The 23892-nt window shown below is 35.4% G+C and overlaps 1 protein-coding gene across 4 annotated transcripts in view; it reads right to left on the bottom strand.

Annotated features, from left to right (window-relative positions):
- Window positions 1–23892, bottom strand: part of UNC13C (unc-13 homolog C) — a 196599-nt gene that overhangs the window by 92817 nt on the left and 79890 nt on the right. For 3 of the 4 annotated variants that reach the window (XM_030497645.1, XM_030497644.1, XM_030497646.1), the window contains 5 exons: window positions 19479–19557; window positions 12841–12912; window positions 8434–8653; window positions 3756–3983; window positions 795–936 (listed from right to left, as the gene is read on the bottom strand). In XM_030497645.1, coding sequence (XP_030353505.1) covers window positions 795–936; window positions 3756–3983; window positions 8434–8653; window positions 12841–12912; window positions 19479–19557 — 741 coding nt within the window. Of the gene's footprint in view, window positions 1–794; window positions 937–3755; window positions 3984–8433; window positions 8654–12840; window positions 12913–17985; window positions 17992–19478; window positions 19558–23892 lie in introns of all 4 variants that reach the window. The other variant, XM_030497643.1, reaches the window with a different exon arrangement.

Genomic DNA, 23892 nt, shown 5'->3' with positions numbered 1-23892 from the left:
TACCATTATCAGACTAAACACTTTCTTAGTCAGGAACGTGTTGTATCCCAAGGCAATATATTTCAGGAAAGTAACAGTATAGTTCCTGTGAATTGGAATTTCTTGTACTGTAACATGTCTTTCTGAAAGAAGTTCCAGGAACATTGCCAGAACTTCAACTGGCATGAAATTATACTCAAACTTTAGTCAGTGTATTAAAGACTGAAACATCTGCTTTGCAGTCAGGATTGAACTTCTGTGATATGCCAATAACAAACTGTACCATATTCAGTTCAGAGGCTGTTGCCAAAGAAAGGAGACAAGAGGATCATACCATACTTTCTGCATCAGACTTCTGGACAGCTCTCAGTCTTGGAAAGATTAGACATTATAAATAGCCCAGGCCAGAGCCTAAAGCATACCAGTTACTATCACATTCCCCAGTTCCACCTAGGAGAGTCATATTGAATAAAAATGCATTTAACTTGCATGGTGACTATCAGAGACATAGGAAGGCATTTATAGTGCAAACATTTGGTATGTAAGGTTTGAGTCTGAAAACTATTACTGAAGTTCCTTAAAAAATGAAAATAAATACCGCCAACAGATGCCCCAAAAGATATGAGCCATATGATTACTATATCATAAAGTCACTTCCATGCTCTTTCCATCCAGAACTTGGTAATTTAACACTATGAACATGCATAATATAGACAACAAATATTTTCCAATTGAGTAATTATTTTACTTGGTAGCATTATGGTACCTAAATGTAAATTCACAAAACAAGGAACAAGAGTATCTTCTATACTTACAAGTAAAATTTTTCATCCCATACTGGATTCAAGTTTCCAAAAATAGTCTTTGTTCTCCGCTTGGTTTTGCCAACTTGCACAGTAACATATGGGTCACTTGAACCAGTTTTGTCCTTAGCCTGTAATCCCTGAGCACAAAGAACTGCAACAAAAGGAAAGAAATATGCTTTAGCCCTCATAGCCTTCATTGCCAAGAAATAAAGGAGACACTGACAACACCAAGAGGAAACAAAGCCCTCAAACTGAGGTCTCCTTAAACAAAGTTTTCTGGATGAATTTTCCCAGCATCTGCTAGTCTGGAGATTGACAAGCCTCATCTAGCTACCCTCTGGAGTGTATAAAATTTACAAATATGGTTTAATATGGTAATAAATTTGAAGATTCACTACAGAGCACAAAACAAATACTTTTTTTTTTGCCATGCATAATTCAGATATGCTTCTCAAACTTTTGTTCAATCAGCTTTGCAAGTAATATAATATTGTTGCATAACTTTGAGTCTAATAATTCCCTAAAATATCCACCCCCCCAATAAATGAATTATGATCTCCAAAATTTCTCTAAAGATCCAAACTAAAATTTCTGAAAGAAAACCTCCCATTTTCAAAAATCTGCACTCTGGATTATGAAACTAAACATGAGAAGCATGGTTATGACTTTGTCATTTGTTTTCCTCATGTGAGAGATGTACCATGAGGATTTTCAGATTGCTTCCTACTCTATCACAGACAGGGTGACAGTTCAGATCAATTATCATTAGCTGTTCATGTATTTGTCAGCCTTTCTGACAGTTAATGTGGGTGTATAGTTAATGTATGTGCATTTTGTGGCAAATCAAAATACACACAACTTGATTTTCCATCATAATTCATAAAACTAGAAATCTCAGCAGAAACCAGAACTATCAAGTAGCAGTCTACCGAACCCACAGAGCTGCAGCTAAAACACATGCCATGGCTTCTAGCATCAGCAGGGCTTGGTTTTATTATTTTGCACATATTTCAACTGTCTTAGTGGTAACATTTAGTTAACATTCTGTAATGCCAATCATTTTGGATAATGAAGCTCCCCCAGTGTGCTCAGAAAAATGATTACATAACAACGGCACCTTCTTACTTAGCAGATCAGCTGCCATTCTTGAAAAGACTAACTTTCAGGAATGAGCTACAACTTATTTTGTCTTCCCCATTCACTGCAAATCCAAAGGGAAATTTTTAGAAGGCAAAGAAGTATCTCTCTCCTATTTACAGGAGAATAAGTGCCAGTGCCTTCCAGAATTGTTAACTATTGTACTGGCCTGAATACAAGGCAGCCTTGCGTATCCTTTAGAGGAAGAACTAAAAGTAAGAATGAATTAAGTATTTTCCCTGACGTATCTCTCCATGTCCCCAGTGCTTGGTGACAGTCTCAAACTTCAGGAACTATTCTTTTGTACTTCACACACTGTCCCACAACCTTCAGAATGGCCTCCCTTTTTCCTAATCCATCTGACTCACAATCTCGGATTTTCTCCTGATTTCTTCTGACATGTATCGGCTATTCTCAGCTCTGTGTATGGTTTACACACTGGCCCAAGTCTGATTGGGCTTTAGTTTGGACTACAGAGCCATGTGTAGCTAACAACACACCTACCAACTCTCATAGAACAATTCATTTATGGTTCACTTGACAAATGCTTTTCTCCTTTCCCTCCTGAACGCCAGCTTTAAATTTCAGCACTGCAAATGGCCATTTCACCTCTCAATGACCCTTCCTTGATATATTATTACCACAGAATCGAAAAGTACTATAGTAAAAGTTCTTGAGCACACAACCCAAATACATTTATAAATTATATACATTATACATGTATCACTGTACTGCTAAATTATGTACATTATTAAACATACACAATACCAGAAATGAAAGGAAAAAAAAAAAAAAAAAAAATTAGATTTTCTTTTATGTAAAGAACTCCCCTTTTGGCTCTCACACAAAAGAATATTACTATTACTAATATTTTTAGTGAGAGAAATGTGATTGAATATGCATATTTTTGAAAATATTTTTTTAACACTTTGTGACACAGTGATTTGAAGATGTGGGTCTAAGTCCAGTTTATTTTTGTACTTAACTTTTTGTTCTTAGCTTTTTGTACTTAACTTTCTAACATTAAACTTTCGTTTTAACAGCTGCCATAGCTGAAAAAGATACCTCAACAAAGATATATAGATCCTAATGGAGGAAGTGTATCATTGGCTGCACTTACTAAACCACAACACTCATTTTTCAACCCCATCCACCAATTACGCAAAGATTTTTGTTGAAATTCAGCTTGGAAATTTCCATCTTGCTTGATGTCAGCTAGTTGTTTTTGCAAACTAGTTGGAAAGTGTTTTAACAAATGGATTCAAAACCCACTGGAACTCCTCATTTGGAAGTTTTTTTAAAAGGTAGAAAATTCCATTTCCAAGTTCTTTAAGTGTACAGATTAGAGTTTTTGTAGGTGACACGCATTGTTTTTAGCAGCAAAATCACATAACAATGGAAACATATCCAAACATTAATTTTCAACAAACAAAGAATGAATGATGAGTTTCAAATAAATACAGTCTGGAATTGCAAGATGCAGTGTTCTTAGCATTAGAGTGATTAAAAACCCATAAATACAATTGTGAACCTTAACTCTTGCAGTTTGTGGCAAAAAGCTCAACAATAGCACAGGAGATATTGTTAGGACGAAGAGGAGACAAGAAGACTATTTATCTTCCTTCCTAGAGCAGTAGAATATAATGTAGTTTTGCCAACAGCTGTAACTTAAAACTCTTCCAGTTAGCATGCTATAAATTCAACCATTTATGGATGCACTAAGTACATAACTGAACACACAGTTCCAGGACTAATTATAATAAATCTTATTCCCAAACCAGGAGACTAGGAAAGAAAGGGCTCTTAGAGCAAACAGTTCAGAAGAAAATTTACCTGTGATGGTTATCTTTGCTGACCACTTGGATGTGCCATCCAAAACACTTTGTTTTGCTGCTTTTGTATATTGTACGAAGTCTTCTTTGGAAACATTAAACATTTCCTGGATCACTTCAAACACCTCTGGTCTATTTTTCTCTCTGATCTTCATTCTTTCCTTCATAGCACTAATAATGCTCTGCGTTTTATCTTCTGCACCATGTTTGGAACTCTTCTCAGCAGCTCCTGAAATGAGAGAAAAGGTCAATACTTTTTAAGAAAAATTGCTATCTTAGTTCTTCTCCTCCTCTAAAGTCTCCAGCCAATTGCTAGCACTGCAGTACTCAAAGATGTTTGTTTCATCTGGATGATATCAATACTCTTATATTTATTCTTTGTAATACCTAAAATAATCAGCTTAACATAACAGGTTAATATTCAACTTCAATAAGGTATGTGTTATACCTGGAAATATTTATTGAATCAGTACTATTCAGTGCTGACCAGTACTGTGAAAATATGCAAACATGTAACTTTTCCTTGAGAATTATGCATACTGACTCCTCTAGAAAGGTGTGTAAAAGTGTGCAGTATCTAAGTCTGTCTGCTCTGTCCTTCACCTGTTACCAGCTAAGCTTCAGTAAAACATATACGAATAATTCTTCAAATAATTTCTTAATTTTCTAAGTCAGCATGATGTAACAATATTTTCACTCCTTTCTCTCTCTCCTTTTTGAATAGGATGGTACACGAAACCATATTTGTCTCACAAGGACAAAAAACTCCCCCAAATTAACAGAAACAGTATTTAAACAAGATAATGTTTCCACCACATTTTTTGGAGAATTTTTAGTTTGACAGTAAGGACATTAATGTAGACACCTGCTATGCTCTCCCACAGTAGAAATGTAATGAACAGTAGAAAGAAATAGACATAGCAACTTTCTTGACTGTTTCCAGATACATCTCAATATTTGCTGATGCTGCCTGACTCATGGAAAGTTTTTCATTCCTTCTGGGAATGGTGTTAATAAAAAGTTAATGATCACATAAATCCATTTAACAAAGCATTCAGAATCTACTGAATGTAAGCATTCCCTGGATTTAAGCATTTATATTAGTTTGGGACTATCCTAACTATAATGCTGACTTGACATCCTCACTCTGAATCACCAGTGCACTCCATCCCTTCTTTAAAGATCATGTATCAACAAAGGAGAGCTTCACAAAGCTGTGTTAGGAGTGGAATCTTTGATGGCTATTAAAGCCACTGTTCCGTGCTCTGCTTCCCAAAGTGTAGACGTGGCTTTGTACTCTGGTTGCAGCTGTACAGATTTAAGGGAGTGCTCTTCCAAGAATTCTAACACTGTAATCACACAGGGAATTTCTGCAAGCAATATTGCAGCAGACCCATGCTTGTGAGATATTAAACTTTAGGGTCTTTTGGAAAACTCTTTAGTGATCACCCAAGAAAATAATGTCACAGGTAAGGGACAGGTTCCTCTCTCCAGTAAAACTATAATTACTGATAATTTCTGTAAGTATATGAGGATGGTAGAAGTGATCAAACAATATTATCTACATGAGAACAACTTCCAGACTGTATTGACCTGTGGTAGTATGTCAGGTCTGTCCTATAAAATCAGTCAGAAAACAAAGAAAATACTCAGATGATTTGCTGATTTGTCTGGGACATCAGAACCACTACAGCTTTTTACTTATTAAACAAAAACCCCCAACAGAGTATAAGGAGACCATGCTGTTACAGATTTTATTCACAGTTCTTCCCAGGAGAACTCTGGAGAGATTTCTCTCTCTAAAAGTCATAAGTGATCTCAGAGGCCCTTTAAAAGCCAAAGTGAAGTTCTCCTTATAAAATGAGGAAAGTGTTTCTGATCAATGTCTCTGCTATACACACTGTATTGGAATAACCCAAGCATACTCTTGAAAAAAAAAAAAAAATGTCCATCCTGCAGTTGGGCATGAGAATAGAAACATCAGTATGGTCAAAATGGTATTACAAATGTTGGAAGCAAAAAGATTTCTGCAGTGCTAACGAGGTTATTTCAACTCTTGACAAGACTGACATATTAAGCAAGATGCAAGAAGGCTACAAATTTTGTAATCAATGACACATTACCACTTGCTACAGGTATTGCTGAATTTCAGCTCATGTTGTTAAACACTGCTCAGGGGCTCATAGTACTTAGTGTGACATTCATCATCACACAATGTGTCATCGTTATCACTAGCAGCAGTAACTACTCGGCCCTTCCAAAAGGTTGTGAAAATATCATCCAGCTAGCCATCCTCAATGCCTGGGAGGATCAAAGTACTATTGTTCCCTTTAAATGGATAGTAAAATTAAGACAAAATTATGTTGAACCACTCGCCACGCAATTAGAATTCAGATTTTTCAATACTGAAGAGGAACACAATTTCTTCTTTACACTATTGTCAAACATCCTTCTCTTCTTTTGATGACACGTTTTTTTTGTTGAGGCACTCTAAGCTTGCAATGGCTAAAGAAGATCTTGATAAATCCTGAAAATCTCTTTGAATACCTAATTTTTTTTTTTTTGAATGCAGAAGACTAAAGTTGTAGTGATTAAGAGTTTTACACATTGAAAAACCATGAATTGGTAGAAAATAAATCAAATCCTACCATGAAACCAAATACCAGTTAAAAAATTCTCTAGGGATCTTATCACAAAAGAGATGATTGCTGAGCTGCCCGGAAAGACTGACAGGTTCTTCTTGCAAGATGCAGGAAAATAACATTTTTAATTTTCTTTTATTTTCTGCCCTTACTGTAAAAGTACACATACAACATCATGATGAAATGATAAACCATGGACACAATCTGAGTGGCAATAAGGTATTCCTATTGAAAACCTTGCTGCTTTTTGAGACAGTACAGATAAAATTGGAATATGCAATAAAAAGAAATTTGCTTTAAGTTTTACTGAAAAATCAGAATAGGCTTCTATTTATACTAAATTATTTATTGCAGCTATTTTCACATCCTCTATTGCTGACAGTCTATCAACAGCTCTTTTCATGCAGTATTGATCAGACTAATTGAGACAATATTCTAACTTATATTGCAAAGGAAGTGAACAAGTCCCTTTTACCCTAGGGAGTGATACAAACTCAACATGATTAAAATCAATTTTGATTCAATACTACACCTACTATTAGAAAGGGTATCTTGTTGAAGATGAGAGGTCTAATGAAAGTACTACTGATTTTTCTTAAATCTAATTTAGGACAAGCTTAGATATTGATGTTAAAGAGCTTGAGATGTTAATTCATTTCTACAGTCTACATTAGCAATCATTACGTATATAAAAAAAGTAAAGAAAATTACAGAAGCTTGGAGGCCAATATGTCCTAGTGATTATGAGATGGCCAAAAGGATAACTGTAATAAAAATAACCACAATGAACCACATTCATTTCACTTTATGATACTGTTACCATAAGCTTTCCTATAGAACCAACTACACTGCTCAATTAATTCTTTGTGAAATGTTAAATATTTTAACATAAAGGAAACAAAGCACACGAAGCTAATTTTCAAAGCAATATAACACTCAAACTCACTGAACAATTAATCTGTTGCAAAAAATGCGACAGAAATGTCAAAAACATTTGTACAGTAATGGGCAGATTTGGATCCCTTAGGTGTGTTAAATAATTTTTTCATCTGCATTTTGCCTCCTAGAGGTTTACTCTTTCAAGACTCAGTTTTTCAATGCTTTCAAACTTGACACCATAGATGACTGCCAATCCTACTTATTTTTTGCAGGCTCTCTCTCAGCCTTATTTATACATTTGTAAAAATTCTTCAAAGACAATATGGTTCTTTGAGCCATTTGTTATGTTTTCTGGGGCTGGTGATACGGGTCAGGGAATCCCTGGGCTGAGTTTTAATTCAGGTAACTGAAAAGGAAGATAAAAAGGATACTTTTAAACTGTACATCTTTTGTAGCTTTTCAGTTTTAGGTTTTAGCCTAAAGATTCAACTAATACAGGGATGGATACATATCTCATGTCACTTCCATGGTTGTGGCTCCATGAAAAGCAGCTCAGCTGTTCTGTACATAACAGAAGTTATTTGCACTTATTGAAGAAGCTACTCACAAGTACCTTTTTTACGTTATAGACTTCTGAAAACTCACCACCACCAATCATATTAATGCTGCACAATATACTTTTATAATACTTGATTTTCAAAGGAAGCATTCTTTTCTCACTTGTGAAACTATCCTATTTACTGTTCCGTACTTTTGTCTATTTTATAGCACATTAACGTGACTACCATAAGTATTAGGAATACTTTTTTATCTCTGTTTTACCATTTCTTGTGTTCTAAGTTAAATAAAACAAAGGTTTATGTCATGTAACAAATTATTCTGGATGTTGCCATAGGCAAGGGAAAGTAAATCATATATTGATGCTACCAAAGTTTATTTTGTAACTGACCAGCAACATTCGTCAAGTTCCAAGGACAAAACCAAAATTAACAACCACTATTTCATAAAGTTTCTGGCTAGCTCCTTAGCCAATGAATATCAACATGCTTTCACTGATTTCTGATTATCTGGCTCTTCATTTTGGGGAATGTCTGAGTGTACACACAAAATCAAAAGGTGTTAAATATTGCAAAGCTTTAGCTGTCAAGAAATACTCACTCTGCAGACAGTCAGCATTTAGGAGGTCTTGGCACTTCTCATGGCATTTGACACCACATTCAGTACATCTCATGCCTTGTCTGGCTATGCCCCAAAGTAGACCTTCACATTCATAACAGTATGTGGGAGTTGTAGCTGTCCAGACTTCAAAGTTATGAGGTGTAGTTGATGATATTGGGTAGATCAAAGCCTGCAATGTCTTCTTGAAGACATGTATTTTCTGTTGAATAAATAAAAAGATTTAGGTTGAAGTATTGGTTAATACAAGTGAACAAGGATATTCGCTTACACTTAAAATGTTACAAAATATCACAATATACATAGAAGCATGAACAAATTTGCAAAATACTGGTTAACTCATTTTGCCTTGCACTTTGAAGGCAAAAGAACCCTGGATGACTTTGAGTGATTACAGAAACAGCAGAGTTAAGTTGGACTCAAGTCAGTGAATTAACACAGTCCTATATATTTTTCATATTTTGATGCAGAAATGAGAAAATTCATTAGTGCTACATTCATTGATGCATTTTAGCTAATGAACTACCACATTACTGCTGAATATTTAAATACTTCCTACAGGAACTCAGACACACTGCATGAAATGTACTTTGATTACAGACAGCACTATCCTTTAATACTTAGTGTCTCTATAATCTTCACATCAAATGAGGGTCCCTCCCCCCCCATGCCAAATGCACACAGGGCTGCCATGAATATATTAGAAGTTTTAGACCTGTTCCCTTATAAATGAATGTTTATTTTAGAAAGAAGACACCTTATTAAAAGAGGCAGCACAATGGCAAGTGGGTATTTCCTAAAGTCTGTCCTACTATCTCTTCATCTTGTGTGGCTACAGTGCAAGCTAGCTGTAGTGCTGACTGTGTAGCTGTAGCAAACTGGGGAACATTTTGGAATCTGCAAAAAAAATTTGGAATGGTTTGTCCATATAAGCCTTAACATCACTGCCGCCATTCTGACAGAATAGAAAGCAAGGCTGGCTTGCTCAGTTAAACATATGTTAACAGCCCCATAGTTTTATTATCACCCTGTAGTATGTATATGACAAATGCAAGATATTAGCCTGGCTAACACCACGCTGATGTGCTCTTGGTTTTATCTATCTATCTGAGACTTGACTCAAAATGTGAGATATTCTGCTAATAATAAATTGTCCAATAAAAGTAAAATATTTTTTGTGTGCATATCTGCATAGCATTGCACAGAACCACCAGTTAAAGCGTTTCTGCTACCATGGGAAAAACATTACCATATAGCCATACATCTACTGATTTATAGGTTCAAGCACCATAACAAATACGAATGTTAAGTAGTTTAGGCTGCAACAGTTCTTATTGAAGTTCATAGTTACATGCTAAAAACAACATCGATCCTGTAAAGCCTGGCTAAACAAATGTGGTCAGACTTTTCATGGATATTTGATCCCAGCACCTCTGAAAACACTGTAGAACTGAACTAAAAAAAGAAGCTGATACGGCAGGAAAAACTAAAACAAATACAGAATTCTCTCCAGGGTCTTTTCTTAGCCTACTCTAGACAATTAGCCATCTCAGCACTCCCCTGAAAGCAAGCAAAGGTTAGCACTGGTTTGATCTAGCAGAGGGACTGGGCTAATTCATGGCCACCTAACTCAGCAGACCTCATCTTTGTGTGTTTCTCCACCCTCTGCCTCCACATCACAGTCTATCAGCTACAGGGATCAGAAAGAAAACTTCAAAAACAACCTAAAGTGAAGTTATGCAGCTTGTTGAGAAATCATGTTTCTCAAAAACCACCAGGTCTTTGAAGATTCCTTTGCAGATTACACTCTCTCACTCCTGAACTCTAGTAGTATCAGTACAACTCCTGCCCTTTTACCCTGTTCAACTTCACTGTTTTTTTCATGGTATAAATAATTTTAGAATTTTGCCAGTAACTTGTACCTATTTCTGAAATGGCAGTAAGTAATGAATGGTACCGCTCAACAGGTCTTGAACTAAACATCTGAGGGTAAATGAAGTTTTCAACTGAAAATTCAGTTGTTAATAAAGCAAACTGCAATTGTAAAGTAGAATTTTATTATTTTACTGTCTAGAAGCTTTCATTCCTAATACTCTTCTCTGTTTAAATGTATCTATTAAACACATTCACTGAGCTCTGGGCATGGCAACTTTTAGCACGGTTAATATAAAGGAGGATTATTTAGTTATCTGTTTATCCTCCAAAGTGAAGTTTATTTCTGCCATATACTACTAGAGATACTTTTTCAATGTCAATAGCGTATTATTTTCACAAACTTGTGGCTCTATTTCTTTGTTCAACAAAGCAATTAAATGAATGCTCAACTGAAATCATATATTTAAGCACCACTGAAGTTAATACTTTGATACTGTTTAAAATGTCTTTGGATCAGTGCCTGAGAACCTACAAACTCACTGTGTCATGAATGTGTTATACCAGAAGGATAGCAACGTCAGGTGGCAAAGCTCAAAGCATTTAACCTCTGGTTTTAATTTTTTTAAGTAGCATTTGATTTTTAATAAAAAAACATTACTTCAAAGAATTTCCATACTGAATCTTAACAGCCAAATAACCTGCTTCCATCAGTCACTAATATTCCCTCCAGAAAAAGTTGAAGGAGAATAAAAACCAAAATAGCCTTAATCAGAAGAGTAAATTGCCCAAAGGGAATTTTCTTCTTTAACTCTCATCGGTGACTGCACTTCATCTGGTTTTGTGGAGAGTATCTGGAGAGTTCTTTTATGTCTGAAAATGTCTGCTCTTTTTGTTTTCAAATCTTGCTCTACTAAGTTTTAATAATGCCTCAGGGCATTAAGTTCTGCTGGCTACTTGCAGAAGAAAAGTATTACCTTTCACTTGTTTTAAATATCTTGCAAGTAGTTTTACTAGCTTTACCATTACATTTATCATGTAGGGAAGAGTACCCACTTCCCTTTAGTATGTTTAGTGAGAGCTGGCATAAAACCGGCTTTTCTTATTCATCTCTCCTCTCTGAATTAGCTTTTTACATTTTCTCAAATCAACTTTTATGTATCTAAATTATATTTGTTGTCTGCCTTTGGGCTTATGTTTTTATTTAAAGATTTCATAACAAATATCTATTTCTGGTGCACATTTTTTCATATGGCCTGGTTGAAGTGGAGGCCAAAGAGTATAATGGCATAAAAATATATTAAACTTTTTTTCCCCTTTCCATTTCTCCTGAATCATAGTTCATTAGTTTCTCCTGATTGACTATTTTTCACCACTTGCATGGCGTAAGTTTGTTCTCTATAATTTTCCTTCAGCCTTTAACTCTTTTTTTCAGACTCCATAGCTCTCCATTCTATCAACTTTTGTTGCTATTTTGACATAGCAGAACAAAATGACTACTGATCCTGCTCAAACATCATTTCAAATACCAGCAGTTTCCCACCTTGTCAATCCATCCCTGAGCACTACCAAATTGTTCCTTTATGATTACCATATAAGCACAGAAAGTTCACAATAAATTAGAAAAGAGGAATGAATGTGTGTGTACTTGTGCTATGGGCTTTAGCTCCCTGAATACTTGTCAACATATTCTACTCTTCCATTTTTCTATTATAGAGCTTAACAACAGTGTAAGAAAAATTCAACACTTTTTTTTTTCTCAATGTAGAATATATTCTAGATATCTATGTTTTCACTAGCAATATAAGGAACACAAAAGGGGCCTTTATTCCTTCAAATTAGTGCTTTTGCTTAGTTTAGCCATGTAAATCTGCTTGCATCACACTTCAAGTATTGCTGAAGAAGATGGCATGTGTTGTGTTTTTGTTTAAAATAAATTTCTTTTGCAAAAAGTAAGTGAAGTCAATAATGGAAACCCACAACGCATGTGTTTCACTAGCTATGAGCATATGATTTTTCAAACGATTCTCCTGGTCACTTCTTGTATGCATGAAAAACTTCTTCATCTAGATCCCATGTGTTATTAACAGACATTACATTTACAAAATCGAATAATGTCTCAGCCACCTATAAGGACTTGGAAAAAAATTAATAATCACAGAGAAATCTTGCAGAGTCCTGTCATTCTAATTGTACTGCTGGTGTGATGAACAGAGACTGCAGGTAAAGCATGGTGCAGCTGGGTCAGTTTAAAATAAAAGGTTTCCCAGGTAACTTTTTTTAACAAAGGTTTTTTGCTTAGTGTCTGTCAGCAGAAGCAGACCTGTTTCTGTCACTTGGATCAGGCAGCAAATTCTGCTCAAGATCCCTGAAAGTTCCTCCACAATGAACAGCATCTTTATACACTCAGTTTTATCCAGTTTGGAATGTTTAAGGCTGAAATAATTTCTGAAGAACTTTGAACAAAAAATTTACCCATTATTTAAATTACTTAAACCTGTCACTGAAAACACTTACCATTTCATCATTGTTTATGGAGGTCCGGATGAGCATGGCCATGGAAATACCAGATTTTCGAGCTGCAAGTGTCTAAGGCAAAATGCAAAACTGTTAAAAATTATACTAGTAATTTCAGTTACTGAATCTAATGGAAGGCAAGTCGTACTTGATTATGCTATTGGATTAAAGCAAAACTGTAGGAGTTACAAAAGCTTTTAGTTAATGCTTGCATCACAACAACCTTTAAGGTTTCAGTACATAATGCAAGCACACTTTTCATCATCATTACTGTTTCTTTCAGCAGTGCCCAGCTGAACTGCCATTTCTAATATAAAACCTGTTATTCAGAGGTTTTTGACTCATTTTTTTTAAACCACAGGCTGTCACCGGTTTTCTGCTTTGTCAACCAGATTAATGTGGTACAAGGACAGGCATCCTGCCCTAATTTGGAAGCTGTCTGTGCCTTCAGCAACATGGGAGATCATTTTGCAATAGTCTTATCGTTCAAGTTGTCAGTCCAGATATTTTTTTTTCTTAATTCACTGAGTATTTTTAAACTGTGTATGCATATAAAATGCTTCTTGTCTTAAATAAAAAGTCTTTGGGAAACCTAAATGTAATTTTTACCTTAAAATACAATATTCATTCAAAACTATGAATAGCTATGTGGACAAATACTCTGGTTCTTGGAGAGAGGTAAAAAGGCTGGAACTCTGTCTCAATCTGTCCTCTTTAGCCCACATGATGTTATGGGTATTATACGAATACTTCCCAATTCTTAGGACTACGTCCTTGGTTGTATATGCAATCTCATTTACTCTAGTATAGTACATATAAAGGCACTCAAAATATTTTAATATACAATAAACAAAGAAATTTTATTTTCCTTACTGCAATATCCCTGTAATTTGAATGGGTCCTTGAGAATTAGAGAGTATAATGATCAGAAGGAAAAAGACCCCTGGGGAAAGGAGTTCTGCACGTTTTCCAAATAATATTTCAACTCTGATTATCACTTCTGCTATCAGCAGTCCTTCTGGCCTGACAGAGACAGATAAGATTTATTCCATTGTACAAAATATTAACCATAACACTCCTGCATTACTGCATTTTACCTGCAAAATTTGGCTTATGCATCCTTCCCCCTATTCTAAATCATTTCAAGCCTGCCTATACACTTTTGCTTTATCTCTGTTTTCCTGTAATCCAGCATCAGTTTCGTCATGCTTGCTGCCCTCTTAGTCTAGCAGTGTGAGAAGGATCAATTATACCACCCACTAACCATAAATCTGTTGTTGCCTTTGTTGTGATACAGATTTTCATCTTACTGTGAAGTGGGTCTCTGTAGCCCACCATTACAGAGCTATTACAGAAAAAGATTCAATGATATTTTGCATATGACATTCTTATTTTTGTGAAATATGTATTGGGTCAGAAGTAATTTAGGTTTATATCAGCAGAACCACATCATTAATCTTTGGATGGAGAGAGAATTCAAACTTCTTCCAAATTTATAATTTTTAACAATGACATTTTAAACGTTGGTGAGTGGTGGGGTTTTTTTTTTTTATTTAGAGATATTAAGGCTGTTAATATTAATTTTAAACATTCACTTTCCCCTGAGAACATATGCATTCAATTTTCAGTAAGTTTCCCTTGATAATAATCAAACTTGCAGATAGATACAGAATTATTAATCTTGTGAAAACAATTATAGAGTAGGAAGTCATCCTTGGCACAGAAATATTTGATTTGATTCATCACTGTCCTATTACAGTTACTGTGGGAGCAAAGAACCTTCCCCCCTTTTATTTTAAACTCTGAGCAGTTTACCAAGCCTATGCCATTAACTTACTCTCAGCTTTCCCACTCTGTTATTAAGAAGTAAATAATTCTGCTTCTCTGTGACTGTATTTCCTTCTATTTCTGTGAATATGAGAAATTCCGCTGGTGTGCACCACTGAGATTGACAAAGCGACAGGAAAGATTAAACAGAAACTTTTTGTGACAAAATCTAATGCTACAGGACCCACACACCAAAGTGGGAAATGGCAAACAAAAATGTGTTGGCAACTTTAAGAAGAAACAAGCACTGAACAAACACAGAGCAGTGTCTGTGCTTAAGGATGGTATGAAGCAAACAGCGGTCAGTATTTTGGAAAAAGAGAAACGTTGCCAGACTCATTTATGGGAAACAAGGTTGCAGGATATGAACGTAGCAAGAAAACTTTTCTCCCTACCACCTATCTGTTTGTAAATAGTAGCAAAGAAGAAAGGTAAGTGCGTCTTATCATCCAGACCCTCCAGGAAGGAAAAACAAATTGCCAGAGCATGAAAAGAACATGGTGAACAAAGGGAACATGAAGCCATTCACCAATCTCCTTTAACAGGAGATGAGACTTGCTTACCCTTTCAAACTGATGTTCAGATACTACCTTATGTCTTTGTGCTTATGAGAATTTGACCTGCAGACTGTGAAGATCTCTATGTTGGCACTATTGCATCATGAACATTTGGGCCCCTCACTACAAGAGAGAGATTGAGTTGCTGGAGCAAGCCCAGAGAAGGGCAACGAAGCTGGTGGAGGGCCTAGAGCACAAGTCTTATGGAGCAGCAGCTGAGGGAACTAGGGTTGTTTAGTTTGAAGAAGGGAAGGCTCAGGGAGGACCTTATTGCTCTCTACAACTGCCTGAAAGGAGGATGGAGCAAGGAGGTGACTGGTCTCTTCTCCCAGATAACAAGTGATGGGACAAGAGGAAAGGGTCTCAAGCTGTGCCAGGGGAGATATTAGGTATTAGATTGGATATTAGGAAAAAAAATTTCACTGGAAGAGTGGTCAGGCATTAGAACAGGCTGCCCAGGCAAATGGTGGAATCACTGACCCTGAAAGTGTTAAAAACTATGTAGATGAGGCCCTTAGCGATATGGTTTAGTGGTGGACTTGGCAGTCCTGGGGTAACAGTTGGACTTGATGATCTTAAAGGTCTTTTCCAGCCTAATTGATTCTATGATAATTAAAAAAAAAAAAAAAAAACAAACCAAACCAACCAACCAACCAAACCCCAAACCAATAAAAGAAGGTGCTGAAGTAGAACACCATCTATTTGATTTTTAAATGTTTCTCCAAATCCCTGATACGTGATTTAAAATAACTTAGTTTCCTTTGTGTCCAGGTCCTTTTAGACCCCCGCAGTAACTTGTATCTATGCTGTGTTATGTATCACCTCCAAATTCGCCTTAGCAGCTTAAAATGAAAACCATTGAAAAGTGGTAACTGTAAGTAAAAAAGAATTTGAGTCGAGCTACAATTAAATGTTAAATAAAAAATTGTGTAGGTGAAAAAAAGAGCCACCTGCAATGCTGAAATAAAAGAAACCTCTGTTTTGAGCAGCAAAAGTAGCAGGGAAGAAGCAGCAGTCAGGGTAATGTTTTGCAACTGTTCATGAATGCTGGCTGTGTCATGCAATACTCATTCCTCTGTTTTTACAGAGGGTTTCAGTTTTCCTGATACTCTTTTCCTTTTTTTTTTTTTTTATTTTTTCTCTTAGAAGAATCTATAGACTATCACAAGAGGGGAGTGGGTGTGTGTGGGAAGTTGAAGACAAAATATTTGTTACCACTTTACGAATACTGGTTTATTTGTAATGTAATGTAAAAGTTACTCGTTATTGGTTTAGTTGAAATTGGCAGTTGTTTCATCCTCCGTGTTCTCTTCAACTGTATGAACCAAACAGACTGTTTTACAACAGCAGCAAGGATTTACAAATTTTTCTGTGTTCTTATAATCAAATGATAAAGCATAGTAATAATACATTCTTGAATGATCAACAGAAGAAATTTGGCTGATCAATTGTACAGTATAAAGTCACCTTTAAATCAAATGAAATCAGGAATTTTCTAGAGTTTTCATAACATCTAAAATAATGACTTGCATTAACAAAAGCAAGGACTAAAGCATAGTGAGAGAAAAACAGAGCTAGGGACCTTTGTCTATTGGCAGATCAACACACATATTTGGCCATTGTGAGTTGAGTAATTCTAACCTCCACAGTAATTATTTCTACTCCTTTGCCCGGTTGTAGCCCCACCTCAAATAAAAAGTTCTAACTAGTACAAAAGACAGAACACATTTGTTTAAAAGTAGAAGTTACAGCAATTACATCAACAAGTGCACTCGACGAGTCTTTCTGGCTGCACTTTAAACACAGCTCTGTTCAAACACTTTGTATTGTTATTCAAACAGCTGTATTGTTACTCCACTTGAATGATGATTTCTTCTTTCATTCTCTTTCCCTCTTATACCATATAGATTCTACTAGAACTCTAATAATGATCCGTAGTGAAATTCCTGTAGCAAAGAGAACTGTTCCTGTAGATGGATTTTGATTGCCTTATCCTCTTTAATGACTCAATCCAAAACAAGCAGGGAAAGCAGAAATCCCAGAGCATTAATGAAAGCACTTGTCTTAGAGATTTAGGAGAAAAAGAATGAAAACAACACAGCTGCTGTTGAAAACCAGATTTTTCAAAATGTGAATTTATGGAAACAAATGGGAATCAAAGATATCTTCTTAAGAAGATGTACATCATTTTGTTAAACTTGAGATACCATGATGAAAGCATGAAAACTAATACAGAGAAACTGGAAGTGCAGAGAAGGACTAGGAAAATAAGAAGGGACCTTTACAAGTATCAAAATTGTGGAAAAAGAAATTATATCGTTAATAATATAGTTATCAGAAAAAATTATACCATAGTACCTAAGAATCTTAAGTTGGTTTGGGAAATTCACCTTTTACAAGAGAGATCAAATTAGTTGAAGAGGATTTAAGAGTAGGGAACACTTTCAACTTCTCTTTATCTAGGAATCTAAGGCTGTTTAATTCCACAGGGTAAGCATTACGATTAGGTCCTCAATGATCTGCTTGTATCATTAGAAAGGATATTTGGAAAATACAGATAAATTTTTTCTAATAATTTTGGCATAAATGATGCAAAAGGACAACAGATTCACATAAGGCAAAACTTCACTTAGGATGAAATTCTTGGTCATAAAGAGTATTTCTATTTTCCAAAAAAAAAGTCATCATAAAGTACAACATTCATGAAATCCCTAAGGGTTACTGAACATTTTAGAACATGTATCAGTGTAAAAGCACTTACCATAGCCTGAAAAATCCAGCCGAGATAGAAAAGAAATTATAAAGAATATTAATAATTTGCCAGCTTTATTGGGGAAAAGAAAAAAACAAACAACTGATACCTATTTCAGTCAGTGTCAGAAGTATATAGTTAAAGAACACATAATTAACAGCTATACAGTGAGTCCATAAATATTAAATTCTGGAATAAATTTCAGTTTTGAAATTCTGCAACTTACACTTATTAAAGGCAGAATTCCTCCAAGAGGAGTTGTCCTTCAATGAGTGGACAGTAAAGCAGTAATCATTGACATATTAGAATAATAAAAATGAAATTTTATTGCACCATTCAATATGTGAATTTGCTTTGATAATTATTATGGTTTTCAAAGTGAATAGTTACTATTAAGATTCTGATGTCTTAACTTGTTCCGAGCTATACTTGTCTGTAAACAGTTCTGACAATTAAGAATAAAGCAAAGTGCTATTTAATATGCATAAAAGCATCATAACATGGCTGTAAATTCTATTCATGTAATACAACTTACAGTGGAGTGGCTAGAGTCAAAAAGAGGGATTCAAGGAATGCAGGCAGTTAAATGAATGCAGTGTGTCATAAACGGCAACTTTTCATTGATTTCAGAAGGAATTCTACTCCAAAACTGTTGCTGTACTTTCTTTGTGACCATTCAGATATTGTGGTATATTACTGTACAATAACTGAACAGAAAGGCTGAGAATACACTGAGCAATAATTTGGCAAAGATTGATCTTTTAAAGACAACTATATTATTCATTTACTTTGGCTGACTCCCCATCATGTCTTTACAATGAGAAATGGATTGGAGACTCGCCACCACCAGAAACTAAATATGTATTTTATCGAATTATGTATTCTACACTTTACAAGAAGAACGAGAGAAATGTGAATCGCACTTGAAATTCTTCACAGCAGAGAGATTCTACTTAATCTTGTTTAGACTGGAAGTCAGAATAAATCTCAAAGGAACTGCCATTCTTTTCCCTTTTCTGAAATTTATTTGCCTGGATTATTATTGTCTACAACAATTGCTAAAATAACATACCTGATCTTGTACCAAAAGTATGCATAAATCTTTAAAACATTCATACTGAAACAGGGTTACTTTTTAAAAGGAACTTTCTCCTTTTTCAGTATCATAATAAATCGAGTCAATCAGTATCCCAAGCATTCAATAACAGCTGTCTTCATAAGCTAATTCAACAGAAAAATGAGCAGTTTATTATTGCAGGAAATTCACATTACTTGAATCCATAAGTAATATCTAAATATTAGATGAGATATTCAGACTTACCTAGTACATTTTAACAACTGCTTCATTGATTTTTACCACCTCTATCCATTCTCTCAAGATACCTTTTTTCTATAAACCAATTGTTGACAAACTATAATTCACATGCACAATAGTAATTACAAGAAAGATCTAGACAACTGGCAAATAAATCAACAGTTTGATAGCCTCAGAAGTTACTTACCACATCTCTAACAATGGGAAAAGATTTCTTTCTGCGCAGGTCTGGCATGCTATCAATTCCATACAGCCCACGACCAACACTGTAGGAGTTGAAAAGGCAGACACAAAAATAAAAACCTGAGGCTTTCAAGTTTGCATCTTTAAGAACTGCTTATAATATCTGTATTTACAGTTAAAACCAAAATTAACAGTTATCAGCTAAAGAAGGTAAGTGTTCTAATTCTCATGAAAAATTAACGAGAGTGTTCTTAGCATAGTTGTCTTTTTCTCCTAGCATTCACCCAGAACAAAGTGTAGCTGAAAGGTTGCTTACATACCTCCTAAAGCTTTGTACTATCGATTTAAAAGTTATAAGTAGCTTTCCATCAAAAGGACTCGTGTATCCGGTAGTTAAGATGGAGGCCAACATTGTACAGGATATCGTTGTCATAAATTTGATACAAATAGCAAAATATCTAACTAAATACATAATCCCATCTTCTCACGAGTGATTAGGGAAAACAGAACTTGTCACATTTTAAGATAACTCCATGGTGACCATGGTTATTTTCTCTTGCCTGGTTTACCTCTTTCGTTAAGTACGCATTTAAACCACATACTAGATCCGACATACAATGTGGAAACAACAGCAAAGAACAACTTGGAGCCACTTCAAAGAATAAAAGGCTGACACACCAATAGGATTTAAAAGAATACACACTCATCAGGTAACAATACGCCTCATTCTCTCTGACTCTTCAGAATAGGTAACACAGGTATTATCCTCCTGAATTTTTTCCAAAGTGAACGTTGTAAGATTGCTATATACCTTGTCAGATCTATAATTCAGAGATATTTTGAGATTCCCAGAGAAGCTGGGATACCATATTTTTCAAGATCCACCACACTCCCCTTCATGCTCCTTCTGTTTGACACTGTCTCAAATACCCTTTTCAGTTGTTCTTATATTTTTATTTCTCTACTTCTGTGTATAATAAAATTACATGTTACAGCAAACAGTATATTTATACAAATCACAATTATTGGGTGAAAAGAGATTTAACTGAAATCAGTGAATTTTCACTTCCTTTTGAAGGGTCAAGTACTTTGTCCCAAATACTCCTTTGCTGACAAGAAGATTACAATCCGCTCCCACTAGCAGAGTTGAGAAATTCCATATTTATTTCAGCCAGGACTCTGGATGATGATTCCTGTTGAATACAGAGGTTACAGATCCACAGCTGCAGCTAAATCCAAAAGGAATTATGAATCGGAGACCTCAGTTGCCATGATTTACAGCCTGGCATAGTGATATAAACTGAAATCAATGCTGGGTTATGCTAATATGCCAGACCGTAAGCAGTTCAGGGACAGACATAACCTTCTACTCCAATACCTCTATTGCTAATATCTTCAAGATGAATCAACCCAAGCCAACAGAACCCATAAATCAAATCCAAATGATTTAAAAGAAGTGAAATACATTAATGGGTGTTACAGAAAAGGACACCAACTCTGGCTTAAGCAATCGCTGAATTGCAAGCTATTAGAAGACTAGAAGGCTAGGAGAGTATCCTAAGGAAATATCACCTTATGCTATGCTTACTCTTTTCTGACAACTTCCTAGGTATCTGCTTTTGGCCACCACCAGGAGAAGAGGGATTCTGGGCTAGATGGACCTTTGGTAAGACTTTGTATCACTGGGGTTGGTTTTGAGTTTTGGTTGGTTTAGTTGTTGTTGGGGGGTATGGTTTGTTTGCTTTGTTTTTAAGGCAGTCTACAATATTTTTTCCTCTCTCACTTGGAACTTGGAATAAAATGGGAGTTCCATTTGGTCACCCTTCTATTCCACAGGCTTGAGGAAGAAATGGACACAGCAATAGACTGCCAGTATTTATTTCCATGCTTTACTTTCAATAGATGCAGAGCAACAAATTCCTTTTCTTGGAATGTGTTTGACAGGGGACTTGAAAATTTCAGCTTTGGTGAAGCTTAACTGAAGTAAAATCAGAGGAGATGAAAGTAAAATGGCATAATAGAATCTATATTGTTGAGGTTATTTGTCCACCTTCTGTTCAATAATTCCCATACTTTGAAGCTCTCTCTACTCAAATAAAAGCTCAGTGCATGTATGATACACCATCCCTGAAATATTGTAACTTCCTGTAATGTGAACAAACTGGGTAAGGCAACAGCGAGAATTTTTTCCCTGCAGTTGAACAATTCTGCTTCAGTCATGAGTAGGACCCATTTTCCTTGACTTTCTCATATAGAGTATGGAATATATCTCACTGTTCAATAGAAAAAGATTTTCACTTTTCCATTTTTTTTTTTTAATTCCTAGGTATAAAAAAAAGTCTGGAAAGAATCACAGCCACTCAAGGTCTGTGCAAGTGAATTAATTTCCAAAAGAAAATAATGATGAAAATGAAGAGGTCACTCAGTATTGAACAGACATTTTATGTTATTGGGATACTTAATTTTCTTAAAGTTCTTAGGATTATATAATATTTCAGATTAGATGAGTCTGGTTTGTAACATAATTAAATTTATGTAGTCAAATGTAATAGATAAAACACCTAAGCATCTTTAATAACTCACAATGCTGGTCTGATCTCATCAAAATTGAAATGAATTTTTTGAAGATTGAACTAGGGGTATGGAGGGGAAGAAGAAAAGTATTATTGCTGCATATTATAGTCACAAAATGTAGCCAGTAGCATTTGTAAAAACATAAAAATGGAACGATGCAAGTTAATGAAAATAATTATGAGGCAGCCACACTGTCTGAAGACCCATAAATCCACGCTTGGGTAGCAATACATAATTTTTGCTGGAGTAGAAAACTGAAATGGAAGAAAATACCAGCATTACAGAAGTAATTATAGGACTGGATTTATAGCTTTTCCTGGTCCTTAGTATATTAAAATGCCGCCAAAGAAATACCTAGCACTTTCTCTGAAAATGAAAGTTGTATTAGAAGTGTGTTAATATGAGCTAAAAATACCATGTTATAAGAAAAAAGAATAATTAGAAGAGTCAAATCTCGCCATGGAAGAAAACCTATTATCCTGGCCAATGCAAGAAGCTGGGGTAGACTAAGCTATGTTAAAGGACTATATCCACTCAAATTTGACAGACCGTGTGCTCAAATGACTATGCATATTAATGTCATGAAAATTTTGAAATTATGCTTCTTAATCATATTTGTATGGTAAGGATATAAATTAATCACACATTTGGATATATTGTCAGATGCTCAGATTCTAGCTGAGGCAGCAAAATAGACTTTGTGACTACACCTTTGAGCCTCCCTCTGCCTTCTGATCACAAATCTGTTACATGCTTCATCCCCAGGTGCAAACCAAAGCAGACCAACAGATGTTATAAATTGTCCTAGCAGGCCTCTGGTGCCATCTCAGCTTTTAGAAAAAATAAAGTTGCTTGCAAAGAACTTCTGACCTCATTTCTTTTCCCCCTCATACTTCTTGTCACATTACAGCGAACTGATGCCAGCCAACTTTATTCTAGCCTTGGGCGATGTGGCCTCAAAATGCCACCATTTCAGCTTGTAAAATCTCCCCCCCCCCTTTTTTTTAATATTTTGGAAAACTAAGCAAAACAAAAAACCCCTCACAACCCCCCTCAAAACACTATCATTATTTCCTAAGGTCCGAACTAAAAAAGAAAGTTATTAAAACCAAGTACCAGCAAAACAACATTAAAACTACATTTGATAATATTCTTGACCCTTATACCAGAGGAAGTCAGTAGTAACACTTATGAAGACAGAGTATTCACAGTGCTGCAAAAATTGTCTAGAAGGCAGATCTGGTCTCAACATTTACAGGGAAGAGAAAAAACTGAACATCCTTCTCAAAATTAACACTCCCTTAGCATAACTGTTGCAATACCATAAAACCAAGGGCTCATTTTGAATTCTTTCTACTATCCTTGAAGGCTGTGTAAAGGGCCTCCTTAGTATCAATATGGCCATAATGAAAGAAACCAACAGGGGGAAAAAAACCAACAACCAAATTTGCATAAAGCTTGTGAGAATTTATAAGGTGAAGACAGAAGTTCTACATGACAAATTCATTTGCAAAACCAGGATGGAGACCTTCCTAGAACCAGGGGAGATAGTAACATGCTACATTTAGTTTATCTTTGACAACATGCATCGCTGTGGTTGTCATTATCATAGGATCATAAGATCTAATCAAAATAAGAATATAAACCTCCAGGAGCAGAAAGAGATAAAACCGATCAAAAGCAATACTGAAACATCAGTGACATCCTAATGAAGGTGGTGAGACTGTATCTTACAAAAACAACCCCAAACCCACCAAACCCTTTCAATTTCTCTTTTAAATCCAGATATTTATGTAGCTGTCAACTTTCAGCATGCTGTATCATCATGGAATCATGGTCAAACA

This window comes from Strigops habroptila, chromosome 9 (genome assembly GCF_004027225.2).
Source record: "Strigops habroptila isolate Jane chromosome 9, bStrHab1.2.pri, whole genome shotgun sequence".
Taxonomy (NCBI): domain Eukaryota; kingdom Metazoa; phylum Chordata; class Aves; order Psittaciformes; family Psittacidae; genus Strigops; species Strigops habroptila.
This window is presented reverse-complemented; position numbering and strand designations above follow the sequence as displayed.